Genomic DNA, 20,869 nt, shown 5'->3' with positions numbered 1-20,869 from the left:
GGGATCCAAACTCAGCTTGTGCATGGCTATTTCTGTCGGGATAACTGTCATATCATCATGCGATCATGCAAAATAATTAGCATTAATTTTAAGGAATTCAATAAAACCATATCGGAGCTCGGGGTGCAATCTTGTCCCCAAGTGGGATTTTCTTTCTAAGAATTATTCAAACAATGCCACTTGCTCTAGTTCCTCTACCGCAAACTTCGTTGTGTTTTTCTCTTTCGGAACTTGGAAATATCTCGTCACCTGATATTGTTCTGACGACTCTACCCTTGGAATAACCTCTTCTAACTCGGGAGTAGGCATCGGCTCCTGTAATTTCTATGTTGTGTGCTCATTCCCTTTGCTACTGGAAACTAAGATTGTATTCATCTCCATCATTGCCAGTTAATCACCTCATATCTGCTTGATTCCTTCGTGCGTTGGAAACTTCATCAATTGGTGATACGTCGAAGGTATAACTTTTATCTCGTGTAACCATGGCCTTCCTAAGATGATATTGTATCCCATATCACCATCCACTACTTCGAAAAGAGTCATTTCATTACTCATTTAGCATTCGTGAGCAGTAAGATCTCTCCCCGGGTCGTCATGCTAGCAAGGTTGAATCCAACGAGAAGTTTTGCTGCCGGAATAATACTTCCGGTGAGTTTAGCTTATTCCAATACTCTCCATTGTATGATATTAGCAGAACTTCCTGGATCCACTAGAACACGCTTAATTTTAAAATCTAACACATTTAAAGAGATTACAGTGCGTCGTTGTGTGGTAACAGTAATCCGTCTGCGTGTTCCTCTGTGAAAGTGATATCATCCTCCTAGAGTCTTTTGATGTGAGTTATCGATACTTTTGTCTTCTTTGCCGCCGCAAAGGTGACCCCGTTAATCTCGTTCCCCCCAATGATCATGTTGATCGTCTGGCGTGGGGTTTCTTCTCCTGCTTTTGAAGATTCCGCATTGTCTCAGTTGCGACCGTAATTGTTTTTAACTCGATTACTCAAGAACTCTCGGATATGACCATTCTCCAATAGCATTGCCACCTCCTCCCGAAGATGTCGGCAGTCCCCTGTCCGGTGACCGTTCGTCCCGTAGTATTCACACCATAAATTGGGATCCCTATGGCTGGAATCGGACCTTATAGGTCTCGGGAATCGTGCTTCTTTAATGTTCCTCGTGGCTGACACTAGTTCTATTACGCTGACGTTGAAGTTATATTCTGATAACCTCGGGTAAGAAAGATCTCGAGATCCTGACGTTTCTTTATCATGAAGTGATCTATTGTTTCGACCACGATCAATCTCTCTGTCAACAGTAAACTTGTTTGCTGCTCAGAAATTTCTGCCATGGCCTTCGGTATGCTCGTAGGGCAAAAATCGGCCCCTCGAAGTCCGCCTATCCGCGTCATAGTCATCCTTTGGTCTTTCTCAGTTCTTCTCTCGTCCTTTGGTCGATGATGTAGAACCGACCTGGTCATCTTCGATCCTTATCTTGGACTCATATCGGTTGTGAACATCTGCTCAAGTTATTGCTTGATACTCAAGTAGGCTCTCCTTCTGCTTCCGGGAAGCGTCTGAACTTCTCGGATTCAATCCTTTGGTGAATGCTTCAGCTGCCCATTCAACCGGGACGGCCAGGAGCAACATTCTTTCTTTCTGGAATTGGGTAACAAACTCTCATAATAATTCAGATTCTCTTTGTGCGATTTTGAATATGTCGGTCTTCCGGGCTTGCACATTTCTGGCCCCGACATGAGCTTTAATGAAAGAATCCGCGAGCATCTCAAAGGAATCTATGGAATGCTCGGGTAGCAATGAGTACCACGTTAGGGTTCCCCTCGTGAGAGTTTCGCCAAATTTCTTTAGCAACACAGATTCAATTTCGTGAGGAGCTAAATCATTTCCTTTCACCGCCGTTGTGTAGGTGTTAATATGTTCCTGTGGGTCCGAAGTTCCATCATACTTTGGAACTTTAGGCATTTTAAAACACTTCGGGATTAGTTCTGCTATTGCACTTGGCTTGTACAGTAATTGAACATACTTCTTCAAGTTCGGGCCTTTCAATACTGGTGGTGCGCCCGAGATTTGATCCATGCGGGCGTTTACATCCCTCATGAACCGTAAAAGCTCATCTTTGAATGATTCGTTCTCGTTGTTACGACCTGATCTGCTCCCCCAGCCCCGTCGGAGCCAACTTCACCCATGGGAGTGTTGTTGTCGACTCTATGCGTTGTTTGGTCTGCGGGAACAACGAGAGGAATTGAATCTCATTTGTTTGCATTATTCGAGGCCCCCAATAATGCCTACTTCAATTATGTCATAACTTGATCCTGTCGCATGAGATGACCCATAATGATTACCTGTTGCTCTTGCAGGACCCTCACAGCATCCGCTACATGATCCTCATTAGCATCATCGGGAGTAGTTTCCCGAACCCGTCGAGGATATTGTCTGTCATGCACCGACGTGGCGTCATTCTCGTCATTGCATGTGTCACTAATTGAGTCCTCAAAATGAGGCTGATCTCCTCGAATTTCAAGGTTGTGTGCATCATTAACAATGTTATCTGCCATTTTTTGTGATTTTTTCTAAGACAATATAATCAAAACACATTAGTGAAAAAGGCAAGGATCAATTTAATTGTACGACTGTCTAGGCCCCACAGTGGGCGCCAAACTGTTTATCCGTAAAACGGTACAATTGAATTTATACATGGTTTCAAGACAAGTGAATTAATTTGATCCTGTAATAATATAACAATTGAAGAAATATATAATACTTAGCCTTGAAATATAGATGAAACAACAGAGATGACAGTTCCGGGAACAAAACTTCCGGGCACAGCAATGATGAGATCAAAAAATAAGTAATTAAGATTATATGAAGCTTTTCATAGAATATAGTATAAGTTTAGCCAGAAAATTCGTGTCCTCTACAATGGTAACTGAGCTCACTATTTTTGATTATGTCTAGGGAAAATGGTTCGAGGATCGTGCCCTCTTTTAATATCAATTATGAGGGTCATTGATGAAGATGTAACGGTAAACATAAATGCCAAATTCTCTGTAACGGACCGTCGCTCTTAATGCTGCAAAATATTCCTTAGTAAATGCTATCGGGCGCAAAGCATTTAATACACCTTTATGAACGTTATCCTTTCCGGTAACAAACAGAGTGGTTGCGTTCGATCCTCAACCATCCCATCTTGGATTTCACGTGTCCTACTTTTAGTCAGCCACGTGTCATATCATATTTTACCCTATACAATTGACACACTGGTTTTTTCTTGTTTTTTTCTCTATTTTAGATAGAAATTATATTTCTCTAAAAAGGTTAGTCACTGCCCACTACTAGTATATGAAAGTTGAAACACATAATTTTCCTAGAAACGAAAAGAAAAAAAGTAATGCACTCCCTTAATTTTTTATGCTATCCCAATTTTCACAAGGGTTGGTCTTTGTTCCCACATCGACTTATAATATGTGATGGAGAAAAAAGCTATGTATAAAAAGGGCCAGAAGAAACAGGTCAAAGCATACCCTTCTCGGCCTTTTGGCTAAGATCAAGTGTAGTATTTGTTCTTATCAGTTTAATATCTGATATGTGGGATATTGGCTCACACGATATTAACTCAATTTTTTAAAGGGAGAGTCCATTAAGGTAGCTTGCTACCTAGGCTCTCGAGCGTTGCCCATGCGTTGCACTATTGCACGGGCCTGGCGCACCCCCACCAAGTCTAATCCAATGTTTTATTTTAGGCATTGGTGCTTATGTCTTAGTCCCGACCGTGTTTAATTGCTTATTATTCCCTCGGTTATTCTATTTGAATTTAATCAAATGTCCTTTTAATATGCAATTTGTGCTTTTATAAAATTCTCTATATGCAAAAAGTATTTTGTAAATGATTTTAGATTTTAACCAATTATCGCAAATATTATCTCATGTGTTATGAATAGTTTGAGAGAGTGGATGTCAATGTTGAACCTCATTACATTTATTGTGTAGTGGCCATTCCACTCAATAGTGGCCATTCCACTAAATAGTGGTCATTCCACTCACTATTTTACAATAGTTTTTCTTCATTTTTCATGCCTATATAAAGGCCTTGTAATAGATAGGTAAAGAAACGCAATTGAAGAAGAAAAACTCATCATTCTTTCTATCTCCATTTCTTGTTCATGTTTTATTAAATTGCTTTTATTTTATAACACGTTATCAGCACGATGCTCTAACCAATTGAGTTACTTACATCTACAAAATTGTCCTACATCATAACAGGCATGTTCCGGCCATACCTAATATTCCTCTTGAAGAGATAAGCTTTTCTTTCTCATTTAGCAATTTCAAAGAATGGTATCAAATATAACTGAAGTAACAATAAGGTTGAGGAGACCAGTACACTGTGATAAGGCATATAATGCTAATGCTAAGATACGTTTTCTAATCCTTTTTAATTAATTCATTTTCTTATTCATTTTTCTCATAGGTTCTTTATTTGCTATAAAAGTTTCTAATGCTAAGTATTTTCTTCTTACAAATCCATTCATATTCTTAAGTATTTTACTTTATAAAGTTGAAAAATCCTTAAATGTAAACTAATTATTACTCTATATTTTATTTATTTTATTTTGTTGCATTATCAAAATCCATTTCAATGAGCGAGTTTCTAATATTTGCTGTATGTTTGGTATGATCTCTTTCATCTCATATCATGGTTAGATCTTATTATAAGAATCAAAAGTATATAATGATGTAGCCAAGAGTTACATACTAAACCAAAGACCAAAAGAAGTACATAAAATTGGGGAGCTACTACAACTTTTGCAAAGTTTGGTTCCTTAGTTAATCAGAAAGCAGAAACCTTATGTAAAGTTTTCCTTAACTGAACGTTTTCCTATAAAATATGTGCTTGACTGTCATGCGCCACTCTGACTTTTGAAAAGGTAATGTGAGGTAAGTTTCTCTCAGATAATCTTAATAGCACAACTAGCATATGTTATTGATAAATAAATATACGATCCAAATGAAAAAATATTTTGAATTAGCATTGGCCGATCAAAACTTTAAATTCTCGTATATTGAAAAATGGAGTGAGTTTGTATCTCTACAACCCAATTTTTCATTATTTGTATATGGTATTCTTAGTACACTCCATTGCATAAAAAAAGTTTAGCTTCTTGTGATTTAAAATACATAACTGCTCTTATTTTATAACCAATATGGGAGGCAACAAGATGGTAGAGTCATTCCAATATTAACTTTTTCATTAATGTTAAAAATATTGTCAACGATTTTTTTATTCAATTAAAGGACCTTGCAGAATGAGATAATTTAGATTGTTATACGACATGTAAGTTATGAGAGATAAATAATTTTTGCCACTAATTTTTATAATACTTTCAGTTATGCATCAACGATATGACCACCAAAAGCAAGAATAGTAATATTTTATGTCTTATTGAAACTTAATTTACTTTTGCATATAATTATGACATGATACATTTTTAAATGCTCGAGGGTGAATTCCAGTAAACTTTGGCATATTATGTCATTAATTGAGGGTAAGACGGTGGGTTTAAGTCTCAGCGCACCATGAGAGTAAGACATCGGGTTCGTGTCTTGATGCTCTATGATGATAAGAGTTGGGTAATCTGACTTCCAATTTATTATGGCCTAACATGCCTTTATATTGGTAAGGCATTGGGTTTGAGTCTCAATGTACCATATTGATGATATAATGATGACTAAAAAAATGATATATTTTTCATGAAAAGACGTGAAGCGTATCCCACTTGATTTGCTCCATTCTTAAAGTGAATGTGGTAGCGGTGCATAATAAGTCTAAATGAAGACAAGTGATTGACGAATGAATGTGGGCTTGCCAAAGACCAAAATAATAATAGTCATTATTATAGTAATTGTAATAAGGAGAATAATAAGGGTTCTCAAGATAATCCTTCAAAAGTGAAGTAAATGTGTATCAATATGGTCTATAAATACGAGGCATATTAAGATGATTATGGTCCATTCTTTGAAAATGTGACTTGTGATAAGCATTGTAAATGCAGACCCATTCCTGAAAGTGAATGTGAAAATATATATGTGATACAAATTATGCACAAGAATGTATTTATGCATGATTGAATCAATACTACAACCCACCCATATGAGAGGTTTGAGAAGGAAAGATAATGAATATTATTGTGTAGTTACATGGATATGTCATTGGTCGCGTACATATGGTACGCCAAAAAAAATATATTTTGCCATGCCTTATAAAAAGTTATTAAAGGCAAAATTAAATCAAGAAATTATTTTGCTTATGATGATTTTGACCATGATAATTATTTTGATATGATTTTCTCTGTGAAGGAGACATTCATTATATGGATGATGTGACAAAAGATCTTGTAGTACAAAAGTAGTTAAGAGCTCCGGAAGAACTAATTTATTACTACTCGGATAAATAAAATGTTCATGACATTGATATTGTAGTAAGCCTTAAAAAGAAATTTTTTGAGTTTCAAATGTACAAGCCAAAGTGGTTGGCATATTGAGACTATAAATGAAAGAAAGATTGAATATCTTCAAATTACTATAATCATATCGGGAAAATATAAAAGGCTATCCGACTTTTCTTTTATTTATACTACACAAGTATAAGCATGATGATTGAATCACATGCCATAAGTAAACTAGAGGTTTACTGAAATAAATATCAGTTGGCATGACCGGTTGACCATCCCGGTTCAACTATAATGCGAAAAATTAATTGAGAATTCACATTGGCATATATTGACGAAATGGATTCTTCAAGAATTCTCTTGTGCTGCTTATTCTCGTGATATACTAGTTAAGTTTGGGATTGAATCCCTTGATATCTGAAACGAATAAAAGGTGATAAATATATGGGCCCAGTCACCTGCCATGTGTGCCATGTACTATTATATGATTTTAATAGGTGCATCTATTTTATGGTCACATGTGCATTTGTTATCAACTTGCAGTTTGACTTTTGCAAGGTTGCTTGCTCAAATTATTAGAGCTCAGTTTCAGAATATAAATTATGATGATTTATCTTGATAATGTTGGTTTAAATACAAGTTGGTTTAGCAGAAATTGTATGCCTCCGATTATAGCTAAACCATTGGTTATGAGAACAAAACTACCAAAACGAAATTTGGTATGTGATGTATTATTTAATATACAACAACACTTGTACGCATCTAGCCAAGTTATGATAAGTTCTCCCAATCACAATTGGTTCAGGGTCAGGAATTAAATAGTTTCCATCTAAAAATATGGATGTGGTATATGATTTAATTATTCTACCATAATGCATAAAGATGGGTCCCCAAATAAGGTTAGGGATATGTGTTGGTGACCCCAACAATAGGGGGAGAAAATAAACAGCTGAAAAAGTAATACATGGAATGAATTATTATCAGTACATCTAGATCCTCGTACAAGAAAATATGAACTTGAAGTTCAAGTGATAATTCATTTGTAAAATATTGCCAGGCGCATTTGCTGATCCAAAGCTAAATATCATATTTCAGCTGCTAATACTCCAAATAGAATAAAGTTTATAATGAACAGAGTCTATGGCATGCATGAAGCATAATAGACTAATCGGTTCCAAAGATAAAATTCCTTGAAGAAGGAGATGAGCAAATGTTCAAGATGGTCATAATAAGGAGGCAAGTGCTCTAGAAGAGCACCACGGCATAACACTTCATAAGACCTCATGGGAGAGGCTTAGGTACCTGAAAATAATGAGATAAAGAGATCTCAATAAGTTATGTCTTTATTGGGTAATAATGGAACCGACATAAAATAATCGTCGACGATGTTATTAATATAATGTAGCGCTCAATATTATCAATATTGATGATGATATTGAGCTCAAATCTTTCATGGAATGTGGATAGATAAATGATTGGCCAAAATAAAATATACACAATCAATATTGATTTTACCAAAAAAATGTGAAGTTGGACGAATAGTCCGAACACCTAAAAGTATAAAGCAGTGCAGGATGTTCTTGTGCAAAAAGTGAAACGAAAAATCAAGTTGATAGACGTAAACACGATTTGTGGCACAAAATATTTCGTAAATATCATATCATTAGTTATATGGAGACATGTTCTCCTGTGGTGGATGAAATTATTTTTAAGTTTTAATCTGGCAATACATGAAAAACTTGATATGCGTATGAAAATCATTGAAGGATTTAAACTGTTCTGAAGCATATTAAGGTTCCGAAAAAATTTATTAAATAAAGCTTCAGAAACCCTTATACGGATTGAAACAACCAGGTCGTATTTTGTACAATTGTCTGAGTGAATACTTATTGAAAGAAGGGTACAAGAATGATCCAATTTGTCCTTGCGTATTTGTAAAAAGGTTTGGATATGAATTTGTTATAATCGCTATGTATGTTGATGATTTAAATATCATTGGAACTCCTGGGGAACTTCCGAAAGCAGTAGACTGTTTGAAGAAAGAATTTGAACTGAAAGTTCTTGAAAAGACAAGATTTTATCTTAGTTTACAAATTGAGTATATGAAAGATGGAATATTTGTCCATCAATCAACATACACCGAAAAGGTCTTAAAGCGATTCTATATGGATAAAGTACATTCATTGAGTACCCCGATGGTTGTGAGATCACTTGATATAAAGAAAAATCTATTCCGATCTCATGAAAATGATGAAGAGTTTCTTGGTGCCGAAGTACCATATTTTAGTGCAATTTGGGACATTAATGTGTCTTGCCTATAATTCCTGACCAGATATAGCTTTCTCGGTAAACTTGTTGGCAAGATTTAGTTATTCCCCAACACAAAAATACTGGAATGGTATTAAACATATATTCATATACCTTCGAGGGACCATTGATATGGGTTTATTTTATTCAAACGAGTCCAAGTAATCATTGAATTGGTTACGCAGATGCAGGATGTTTGTCTGATCCATATAAAGGTCGATCTCAGACAAACTATTTATTTACAAGTGGAGGTACAGCCATATCACGACGTTCAACAAAACAAACGATGGTTGCTACTTCTTCAAATCATGCATATATAATAGCTATTCCTGAAGCAAGTCGAGAATGCGTTTGGTTGAGATCAATAACTCAACACATTCAGGAAACATGTGGTCTTTCTTCGAAAGGAAATATTCCAACAATAATGTATGAAGACAATACTGCATGCATAGTTCAACTGAAAGGAGGATACATCAAAGGAGATAAAACAAAACACATTTTACCGAAATTCTTTTTCACTCACGATCTTCAAAAGAATGGTGAAATAAATGTTCAACAAGTTCGTTCAAGTGATAATTTGGCTGATATGTTCACTAAGGCATTACCAACCTCAACATTTGAAAAGCTGATATACAAAATTAGAATGCGCCGTTCGAGATATTAAATGGTGTTTTCTTCAGGGGGAGTAACTACGCGTTGCACTCTTTTTTCCTTAACCAATATTTTGTCCCACTGGGTTTTTCTGGTAAGGTTTTTAACGAGGCAGCAGGTAATGTGTATTACATATAACTATGTACTTTTTTCTAGTAAATTATATGGACATCCAAGAGGGAATGTTGTGAATAGTTTGAGAGAGTGAATGTCAATGTTGAACCTCATTACATTTATTGTGTAGTGGCCATTCCACTCAATAGCGGTCATTTCTCTCAATAATGGCCATTCCACTAAATAGTGGTCATCCACTCATTATTTTACAGTTGCGGTTCTTCACTTTTCATGACTATATAAAGACCTTATAATAGATAGGTAGAAGAAAATCTCTTCCTCCTCTCTATCTCCATTTCTTGTTCATGTTTTATTAAATTGTATTTATTTTATAACATCATGAAATAATTGGATTTTGTTGTGCACCAATTCAAATACTACGGATAGAAAAAATAACAAAGGGGAGTTTTGATTAGTCAAATTAATTTGGTTTGGTTTGCGAGCTATTGCACCAAAAGTACGCGGATTTCCGTGCAAATTTTCCAAAAAAAAAAAAACAAAGTTAAGGAATTACAAACTTAGAGTACATGTGTTAATGGTGGGTAGCAAATAAACTTCTTTCTAAGAACATATATAAATCGTCATTGTTAATCTTAGCCAACTTATACTCCTTTACCTTGTACTCATGATTTGAATATATCCTTACTTCTTCTTCTTCTTCTTCTTCTGATTAGATACGTTGGCTGTCTGTTTTGGTCGATAGAGAAGTCGTTTGTATACTTTCGTTTCTCTTGTTAAAACTACAGATACATTATTTATAAGTAAAAAACTTGAACAATACTTTGACAGAAAATGCAAAGGAGAATAACCAAATAATGGGAAGTAGACATGTAAACTTCCATATTGAATTGAATCAGCTCCAAAGTTCGAATTTTTTCTTTGTCTCATGACGGAGAGCAGCTTCCAGAAATACGATGTTGAAAATCCTCTTGCAACCATTGTACCAAAACTCATTTCCGCCTTCTTCTTACGCACCTATTTTCCAGTACTTGATTGGCAAGAATTGCCTCAAACTTGGCCAACAAGTTCACGCTCACTTGGCCGTTCGAGGGATTTATCCCAATGGATTTGTCGCGGCGAAAATTGTCGCTATGTATGCCAGCTCAGGTGAAATCGACTCCGCCTCACGTATTTTCGATAATGCCACTGAACCCTCTTCGCTTCTGTACAATGCCATGATTCGAGCACTTACCCTTTATGGGATTACCGAAAGAACAATACAGATTTACTTCCAAATGCATTCTTTGGGTTTGCGTGGTGACAATTTTACTTATCCTTTTGTGTTCAAGTCATGTGCTGACTTGTGTGATATTTGGTTGGGGAAATGTGTTCATGGCTCAATATTGAGATGTGGGTTGGTGTTTGATATCTATGTTGGCACTTCTTTGATTGATATGTATGTTAAGTGTGGTGATTTGTTTGACGCTCGTAAACAGTTTGATGAAATGCCCGTGAGAGATGTATCGTCTTGGAATGCATTAATTGCTGGGTATATGAAAGATGGGTTATTCAAATATGCTGAGGAGTTGTTTGAGAAAATGCCAACTCGGAATATAGTGTCGTGGACAGCTATGATTTCTGGATATGCTCAGAATGGTTTAGCTGATAAGTCGTTGCGATTGTTTGATAAGATGTTGGATCGTGACTCGGAGGTGAGGCCTAATTGGGTGACGATTATGAGTGTCTTACCTGCATGTGCGCACTCAGCTGAACTAGAACGTGGGAGGAAGATACATAGTTTTGTTAGAGAGACCGGATTGGAGAAGAATCCGTCGGTGCAGACAGCTCTTATAGCCATGTATGCGAAATGTGGCAGCCTGGTTGATGCTCGTTTGTGTTTCTATCAGATAAACCCGAAGGAGAAGAAGTTGGTTGCTTGGAATACAATGATTACTGCTTACGCATCCCATGGTTGTGGGCAGGAAGCTGTTTCAACGTTTGAGGATATGATACGAGCTGGTGTACAGCCTGATGGAATTACATTTACAGGCTTGTTATCAGGTTGCAGCCACTCGGGTCTTGTGGATGTTGGACTGAGATATTTTGATCGTATGAGTTCAGTTTACTTTGTGGAGCCGAGACATGATCATTATGCTTGTGTGGTTGATCTACTTGGTCGTGCTGGACGATTGGTGGATGCATATAACCTCATTTCTCAAATGCCAATGGAAGCAGGACCAAGCATATGGGGTTCCTTATTAGCTGCTGGTAGAAGCCATCGCAACTTAGAAATTGCAGAATTAGCAGCTAAAAAGTTATTTATCTTGGAACCAGACAACAGCGGGAATTATGTTGTGCTCTCAAATATGTATGCAGAAGCTGGGATGTGGGAGGAAGTGAACGACTTGAGGATCCAACTGAAATCACAGCGTATTATGAAGAATCCTGGATGTAGTTGGATTGAATTTGAAGGAAAGGCCCATTTATTCCTTGGAGGAGATACATCTCATCCACAGGCAGAACAAATATACATATTTTTAGAGGCCCTGCCTGCCAAGATAAGAGCGGCTGGTTACATGCCAGATACTACTTTTGCTTTGCATGATGTGAGTGAAGAAGAGAAAGAGCAGAACCTGAGTAGTCACAGTGAGAGGCTGGCCATTGCCTTTGGCATTCTTAATACAAGCCCAGATACAGTTCTCCGAGTGACAAAGAATCTTAGAATCTGTGGAGACTGTCATACTGTTGTAAAACTTATCTCAAAAATATATCAAAGAGAGATCATTGTAAGGGATGTGAATCGGTTTCATCATTTCAAAGATGGGTCCTGTTCCTGCAGAGACTACTGGTGACTGAAAAAGAAGATGTAGTTTATTGATACCTCTAATTTATCTGTTCAAGCGTCAAGATCAATTAACAAACTCAGTTCGGGAATTCCTGAAGTTGCTATGCATGACCATGTCCAGGACTACCAACTGTAAGATCTACCTTGTTCACTGTCCAGGCTTGGGAGGAAATGATTAAACCCCAGTGGCATTGAATATCTGTTTGTACACAAGCTGTCTCCTCATTGAACTATCACCCGCTGGCCAATAACAAGCCTCAAGATGGTGGTTTGTTTTATGGAGATTTGTGATGTTAGAGGGTGAAGTATCCTTCCTGGAGGGATGTTGTTCCCTTGGTTTTCTCGATGAAGACTTGATAATAATCAACTTTTGGAGAACCAATTTAAAATCTCACAACATGACTGTGGTGGGAGAAGATAGACTTTATCGTAGTATATCGTATATCAAGTTTGAAATCTCCATTCTTGCTGAGACACCAATATTGTGAACTTGATTTCGAGGATGTTATTCACTGTTGCAGGAAGCTCCATTCTGCAATAAACCATTAGACCTGGTCTGGCCTTGCGGTACAGTAATGCTCTTGGTTACCTCAAAAATGAGAGAAGTTGAATGTCATCAAATCAATTTGTTAACCCACATATTATACTTACTATAAGTATTAAATTCAACAATTCGTCAAGTCCACGGGAATTGAATTATGTTTAAGCTTTTGAAGGTTTTAACTATCATTGAGTATTACTCCCTAACATATTCAGCTATTATACATGAATTGTACTCTTCCTTGGATGCTTTTGTCTTACTATCCTCTTCACCTGTCCCAAAAACTAGAATGTGCATTGTAGCTAGTGTCTTATTCCTACAAAAGTGATGCAGTATAATACAAGCGAAATACCAAAAGGTTTTGTTTGGACTTGAAACTGTTGTTTATCTCCCTTTCAAACATAGAACACCATACCTGGTTGAACCGTAGAAAGCATGTGTTTAACACAAAATTCATAAATGGTTAAGTGGAAAGTTGCTCTATTTATAGTTTTATACATAGGCTTAGTAGGGCCATTTGGCCATTGTGAAAGAGAAAAATGATAGTGGGGTGAGAGAGGCTCGAACTCTCGACCTCAGGATTACTCAGAAGCTATGAGACCTACGCGCTAGCCAACTGCGCCACCACCCCGTTGTTGCTAAGAGTACAAAATGTAATATACGATTTATCCTTATCTAATCTAATTGACCAATTCACAAAGAAAAAATAAAACGCGTGCAAAGACAGAAAGCTGAGCACTTTCGTGGAATTTCTGATTGAAGTACTAAAGGTAGCACAAGTCTAGTCAAATAAAGGTCTAAAAGTATGATTTTTTTTTAAAAAAATTGTTATATTTTTTGACAAAAGAAACAAAGTACTTTTTCTTACTCCGATAAAAATTGCAATTTAGTAGAGTCATATTCAACCTCGTGTTTATGCTCTTTGGCTAATAATTATTTAGCGATAAGGTGATCTACCATATGATTGTATTAGACTTGAAGTTCTTGGAATGTTAGCTAATTGGTAATTATACCAGAACGGTGGAAACTCTCCCAGATTCCTCTGTTCTACCTATCCAAAGCAATAATTTGGTGGAAGTTAAAGAAGTTTACCAAGAAAGAATAATATGTCAGAAAATTCAAATTACGTAGCATAAACTAGTTTAAAGGTTAAATGGTTCATTCACCTTATTTCATACGAGTCAGATCTCATTTTCTTTTTTCTTCTTTTTCAGTACTGGTTCTCATGTGTTATTTTGCCTCGTGATTTGATGGTTTTGCAACAAAATCGGGATCACCATTGCACGTTTTATTCAAAGTAACCAACAGCTAAAGATTGATTTATGCTGCTAGCAAGGCTCACGGCCGAGACATAATCTATGGCACAAAACATTTTCTATACATTGACATGTGACTTGTATACACTAATAAAAAGTACCGAATCTTTCTTTCCGATGAACAAGAAAGAACCAGATTAAATGTTCTAGAGACTTGTTTTAGTCTTCCTTTCTGTTTACAGTAAAATAAAAGAGTTTCTGTCTATGAAATGACAAGGAGCCTCAACGTGATTCCTCAACTGGGACACTTGAATAAGTGTAACTCTCCACTTCTGCTCCATTTTCTTTTGCTTTACTCCAAGATATTCTCCAGCTTTGATATAAACTGATCCTGTAGGAGAGTGAAATCGAATCATGTAATGACAGTGCAAGATGAAAGTAAGGAGAGAGAGAGACAACTGTACCTATTTGTTTCAGTGTCCCTTTTGGCAAGCATTAATGTCAAGAAGACAGGCACCATTGCAGCACATAAATGTTTGAGCGTGTGGCCACTGACGATGTGATGAGTCCAGTTGTAGATTGGCTTATCCGCTGCTTCTTCAATCTTAGCTAAAAGATAAAATCCTGCATTATGCAGAAAAATCTCATTTTATTTAGGCACAAAGTGCTGCAGGAACAAGGTCACAGAACCCAGAGAAGAAGAAATTCATACCTGCAGCCCACAACCAATAAGTGGAATGAGTGTACATTGGAGGTAACAAGATAGCCATGACTGGGATGGCTAGGCACGGCACAAACTGAACTACCGCATAAGGACGGAGATCCTCAAAGAACCTTCAGGAAGAAAATGTACAATCACACAGCTGTTTTAGCTGAAAAAAGCCAAATGATGATCAACAGAAATAAATGCAGTAATTTATTATGGATCTAGACCATCCAATCCCCTCTAGCACGCTTAGAAAATGAAAATGCAACAAAAAGCAAAAACACATCCATAATGTTATACTTTCTTATAAATCAAAACCGTTAATCAATATTAAGCAGTCTTATCAAACAACAACAACAACAACAACCCAGTATAATCCCACTAGTGGGGTCTGGGGAGGTTTGTGTGTACGCAGACCTTACCCCTACCATGAGGTAGAGAGGCTGTTTCCAATAGACCCTCGGCATCCTTCCTTCCAAGAACTCCCCACCTTGCTCTTGGGGTGACTCGAACTCACAACCTCTTGGTTGGAAGTGGAGGTTGCTTACCATCAGAGCAACCCCTCTTGTCTTTAGCAGTCTTATCAAAGAAGCTCAATAATCTTCGTAATCCTAGCTCCAGGAAATGGTAGTGACATAGAGTTCAGAAGGAGTTTACATGACGGGGTTTAAAAGGGTCGTTCAATTTTTTGGAAAGCTGGCAGAGGCTAAGGAGTTGAAGGGAGGAGTAGATTCTCTCTTACAGGAAGCGAGAAAAACAGGCAAATTTTCAGTAAGGAAATGCTCTAATGTCCTGACATTTCAATTACAAGGGAACTAGGAAATATATATTGAAAAGTAAACTCCTGAAAGTGGCTTGCTCTACTTGAATAATCACATATGAGGAACTGTCTTACCCATGATAAACTATTGAAAAGGAGCTTCAGTATGTGCAGTAGATATTTACATGTGCAAAAGCTTGATGAGAACTTTAGGCATCTGATTTTGCATTCTGCTTTCAAGTGGCAGTTATGGTGTTTGTTTATGAACCTTTTCAGTGTCACAATGGGCGATGCCTAAGGATGTTAAAGACACTACACATCATAAGGAAATCATTGAAAGAAACATGGATGACGATATCCTTATGCATTCTATGGATTATCTAGAAAGGAAATGCAAGTGCTTTGAAGGAAGATCTTAAGCTAAATAAAGTGTAAAATTTAGAACACTATAGATGATTTTGACACTGCTGAATTTTGTAACTCCTTACATGCTCGGTAGGCTAGTAATGTGTAACTATGTAATTGCCAATACCTACTTGGTGTTCCTTTGTGAGAAAAATAATTGTCTAACTTATCTAGAAAGAAAGAAAAGAAAAGAAAGAAGAGAAAAAAAAAAAGAAAAAAGGAGAGGACCCGAAGAGCATATATCCAGGGAACACTTTGCGTTTCTTCCACTATTCCTGCTTCTTTTTTCTTTTAGAAGAAATTAATGGTGGGAGTGGGGAGGGTAGGAGTTTATTAGCAACTATAGAAAATAGAAGCTTACCTCCAATACATGATACTAATTACACCAGCCAGAAGCAATGGAATGAGAGACAAAGTTCCCTTTCTTTCATCTATTCTTTCAATAATAAAGATAGCAACGATAGAAGTAAATGCCACAGTCATCTGCAAAGTTAGAGAGTATCAAAAGCAAGCACACAAAAGAAAATTTAGTTAATAACAGCTTGCACTTAACAGTAAACACTTAAATTACTTACTGGCAATCTATCCCACACAAGACTAGCATCATTTGGGTTGAGATGATAGTATGAGGACCCAAAAGCAACGGCTGCCACACCAATATAGAAGCATGTCCAACCCCAAAGCTCTCCTTGCAAGCTTTTTGAAGCACATATCAAGTGGAATTAGTTTGAAGTACTGGACATATAAACTTTGAAGCCTTAACCATACGTAGAGCAGATATTTGTAAACAGTTTACCTCAGCTTGAAATAGTTACCGTGGTGACAAAGTACAAGACCTATTAGACCGATCACAAGGAAAGGGAAATTCGAAACCACATTCAGCGCGTTGGGAATCCCTGCAAAAGAAAAAGAAGGCATGAAAAATTACAGCAGCAATTCCAAAGGCAGTATATACCACCCAGTAGCCAATCAAAATGAATAGCTGACATGAAAACAGAACTGGTAACACTGACTTCAAAATAGAAGATAAATCTGATTTTACGTATTATTCAATCTAAACTAAAGGTAATGAAGGGGTGAAATGTCCGACTCTTAAACATTTAAGGCGAGAGCAAAATACTTAATTTTTGTACGTGAGTACTAAACTTTTCAAATTCACTATGCTCTTCCACAGCAACATGAATGTGCAAAAACCAATTTCCAGATAGCAGGAGCTAACACTTTGCTTAAGTGAAAATCAGAGAAGGACAATTCAGCATATAACAGAGAGAAAACAAGCAATCTGCTGCTTGCTCTGTCCTCATGAGTATCTGCTGAAAACCATCTACAATTTCTTGTTCTTATTTTCTCTGAACTTAGTTTAATCATATTGTCACAAGCTAATCTCAGAACTCTCAACTCCCTCAGAGAAAATCATCATAACCATCATCACTTCGACGTGAGGATGGATCAGAATGGCTATAGGTAGTAAAGAGTAAAGATTAAAACAGATGTAGGACTAATTGGAAATATACAAATGTCATAGGCATACAACATGTCAACATACAGATGTAACTAAATTTAAAACAACTTGCATACAGGTACCAAAGTACACCCAGTGGCGGACCTCGAAGGCAAGGTATGGATTCGGCCGAACCCAGTAGCTTTAGTCCAAACCTTCTATTTTTATTAAGAAATCTACTAAATATGTACAAAAATTAAATTCAGAAACCAGTTATTAGCACGTGATGTCCGCTATCCTAGAATTTAGAACCTATAAAGTTCAAATCTTGGCTCCGCCTCCGAATACACGACCATAGTGATCCTTGTAACAAAAGGACAAATACAACAACCAGGGCCGGCCCAATGGCCAAGCAAGTAAAGCCGTTGCTTAGGGCCCCCAAAATTTTCTGATATTTAATGTATTTGTCCATTTGTTTTAATAATATTAAGTATTTGAAAAGAAAAAAAAATGGAAGTTTCAAGGAAAGGGGACGTTGGAGAACAATTGGAAAAGGAATATATTTTGGGAATTCATGCCTTACGCGTGAACATTCCACTATGTTGTCTCATTTATCTACCATTATTATTATAAATGGGCCCACATTCTTTATCTTTTTTTATCTTTCTTTACAAAGCCCTCTCTACATTCCAAATTTCCAATCTCATTCAGTTACTACCTCAAAATAAAAGAACAGAGCACAAGTAACATCTGTTTGATTTGTTCTCAAGTATTTTGGCCTTACATCAAGAATTTTGAAGTAGCAAAAGCTTATCAAATTATCTATTTGTTGTCTTGTTGAATCATGTTTGATCGTTCTATATTTAATTATTTGCATCTACTTTTTAATTTTTTTGGATATATTTTCTTTGTAAGTATATATTGTCTTTTTAGTTATTTATTAGATTTTTAATATGTCAACTAGAAAATATGAATCCGGATGTTCAAAACGTCAAAAAAGGAAAAGGATTGAAACTCTAGTACAATCCCAAAAAGGAGCACTTGATAAATTTGTAGCGAATAGTAAAAATTCTAAATCAGAAAATGTGGAAAATTTGGAGTAGTACAACGCATATATTCACTATTTTCTTCTTCTACTAAGCGATGGAAAATTTTAAAAAATAATGTACCCAACTAACTCTTAAATCATTATCACAAACGCGTTGGGAAAGTCGTATTGAAAGTATTAAAGCAATACGATTTCAAACTCCACAAATAAGAAATGCTTTGTTGAAATTAGTAGAAGTTAGTGAGGATCCAAAAACTAAAAGCGAAGCTAGTTGTTTAGCAACTTATGAGTTTGAAAATTTTGAGTTTTTACTGGGTATGACTCTTTGGTATGATATACTATTTGCAGTTAATTCAGTTAGCAAACATTTACAATCAAAAGATATGCATATTGATGTTGCCATAGATCAACTTAGGGGTTTGATTTCCTTTTTCAAAAAATATAGAGAAGAAGTATTTACAACTGCCATGATTTCTGCTAAGGAAATTGCATATGAGTTGAATATAGAACCTGAATTTCGTAATAAACGTGTAATATATAGAAAGAAACAATTTGATGAGAATATTGATAATGAAATTACAAAATCTCTTGAAGAATCTTTTAGAGTTGATTACTTCTTATACATAGTAGACCAAGCTATTTTTTCACTTCAAAGTAGATTTGAACAATTTGAAGCGTATGAAAATATTTTTGGTTTCCTATTTAGTGGCAAAAAGTTGAGATCTCTAGATGATGAGAACTTAGAGAAAAATTGTCTTAACCTTGAATGTTCTTTGAAACATAATAGTAACTCTGATATTGATGGTTTAGACTTATTTTATGAATTAAAATTTTTAAGGGAAATAATACATGTAGAAGATGATACTCTAATCGATATACTTAATCATATAAAAAGACTTGCTTCTTTTCCAAATGCTTATATTGCTTATAGAATAATGTTAACAATTCCTGTAATAGTTGCCTCAGTGGAAAGAAGTTTTTCAAAATTAAAATTAATAAAATCTTACTTAAAGATCAACAATATCTCAAGATAGATTAAATGGATTAGCTATATTATCAATTGAAAAAGAATTATTAGAAGAAATCGATTATAAACAAATTATTAATAATTTCGCATCTCAAAAAGCTAGAAAAATAAATTTCAAATAAAATTATGAGTTTTCTTCTACAACAAAAATCTTAGGGCCCCTTATTTAAGTTTGGCTTTAGGCCACAAATATCATTGAGCCGCCCTGACAGCAACATGAGCTAATATTTTGCTATAAAACAAATTAATTTAACCATATTAGCACATTGAATATAAGTTCAATACTCTGGAGCAACAGTGAACCGACACTTAAAGCAACAAAAACCGGTTCATGAATCATGACCTAGAACTGTAACAATATCGCAAATTGAAAGCTAAAGACCCAAATTTTAAAGAAAGAAAAAACATAGATTAACATTGAATATGCGTATACCCAAAAACTGGCGTTGATCAGCAAAATTATGATATTCTTGAGACTGAGGAATTGCAGGAGTGACAATCATTAGCACTACGAAGCAGAAGATTGCAACTCCCCATGCCCACACACTTCTCTTCCTCATTTTTTTTGCGTTGCGTGCCCTAATTGTGATGAAGCTCAAGTTCTGCTCAGTGCTCAGAGAAGACTTTGATTTTCAGGAGATCATTTTTCAACGGAAGGAAACTTACCCCGCTAAGTCGTTTGACGTTCGGAAACGAGTTTTAAAGTTTTAACTAGGGGCTGTGCATTTGGATCCGATATCCGAAATTCGAACCGATCCCTCAATTTCGGATTTCGGATTTCAAATCGGATATTTGAATCGGATTTCGGATTATGTTTATTAAAATTTTGGATATTATGATCGAATTTGGATTGGTATAATTTTAATCCGATCCGAAATCCCGAAATTATTAGGGCATGTATAAATACTAAACTTTAATTTCTGATAGTTTCCTCCAAGTTATTACCTTTACAATTGTTGGATTTAGCTACACTGGCACCATAATACCCTCATAATTACAGGAAAAAAAAATTCTTATTTTATTGCCTCTTCTACAAAGAAAATATAAGTATGAGTTTTGCAACTTAGAGCCATAAAAACTCGAACCTCCAGAAAAATATTTTTTTAGAGATGCAATGCTGATAAAAGGGATGAAAAGCAAAGTGATGTTTGTATTAGCACAGAACACAGAAAAAGCAGATAAGATAGCTGCATTAGCCGATTATATTAGTAATAGCCTTAATAATACGTATAATCCGATATGAAAATCCGAAATATTTATCCGATCCAAATTTTAAAATCTAATCCGATATTAATTCAGATTGCATTTTGTAGAATCCGAAATCCGAAATTTCAATCCGAAATATGCTAAATCCGATCCGATTCGT

General features: G+C 35.9%; 2 protein-coding genes and 2 non-coding genes across 4 annotated transcripts; 2 read left to right on the top strand and 2 right to left on the bottom strand.

Moving 5' to 3' along the window:
* The first annotated feature begins 3,533 nt into the window (after positions 1-3,533).
* LOC142173987 (U2 spliceosomal RNA) lies at positions 3,534-3,728 on the top strand. Its single transcript, XR_012703352.1, has one exon. It is a non-coding gene; the product is annotated as a U2 spliceosomal RNA (small nuclear RNA).
* Positions 3,729-10,144: 6,416 nt separating this feature from the next.
* Positions 10,145-13,198, top strand: LOC107830492 (pentatricopeptide repeat-containing protein ELI1, chloroplastic-like). The gene has a single exon (XM_016658063.2). The coding sequence runs from the start codon at positions 10,449-10,451 to the stop codon at positions 12,324-12,326; it is 1,878 nt and encodes a 625-aa protein (XP_016513549.2). The 5' UTR covers positions 10,145-10,448; the 3' UTR covers positions 12,327-13,198.
* A 208-nt stretch (positions 13,199-13,406) lies between these two features.
* Positions 13,407-13,491, bottom strand: TRNAM-CAU (transfer RNA methionine (anticodon CAU)). Its single transcript is given in 2 exon segments — positions 13,407-13,442; positions 13,454-13,491. It is a non-coding gene; the product is annotated as a tRNA-Met (tRNA).
* Positions 13,492-14,222: 731 nt separating this feature from the next.
* LOC107830494 (uncharacterized) lies at positions 14,223-20,200 on the bottom strand. The gene is made up of 7 exons (XM_016658067.2): positions 19,937-20,200; positions 16,784-16,883; positions 16,563-16,683; positions 16,349-16,470; positions 14,829-14,950; positions 14,581-14,740; positions 14,223-14,507 (listed from the first exon to the last, which is right to left on the bottom strand). Exons 1-7 carry the CDS (start codon positions 20,061-20,063, stop codon positions 14,399-14,401), a joined length of 861 nt encoding a protein of 286 aa, XP_016513553.1. The 5' UTR covers positions 20,064-20,200; the 3' UTR covers positions 14,223-14,398.
* Between the last annotated feature and the right edge of the window lie 669 nt (positions 20,201-20,869).

Source organism: Nicotiana tabacum, chromosome 19, assembly GCF_000715075.1.
Source record: "Nicotiana tabacum cultivar K326 chromosome 19, ASM71507v2, whole genome shotgun sequence".
Classification (NCBI taxonomy): Eukaryota; Viridiplantae; Streptophyta; class Magnoliopsida; order Solanales; family Solanaceae; genus Nicotiana; species Nicotiana tabacum.
This window is presented reverse-complemented; position numbering and strand designations above follow the sequence as displayed.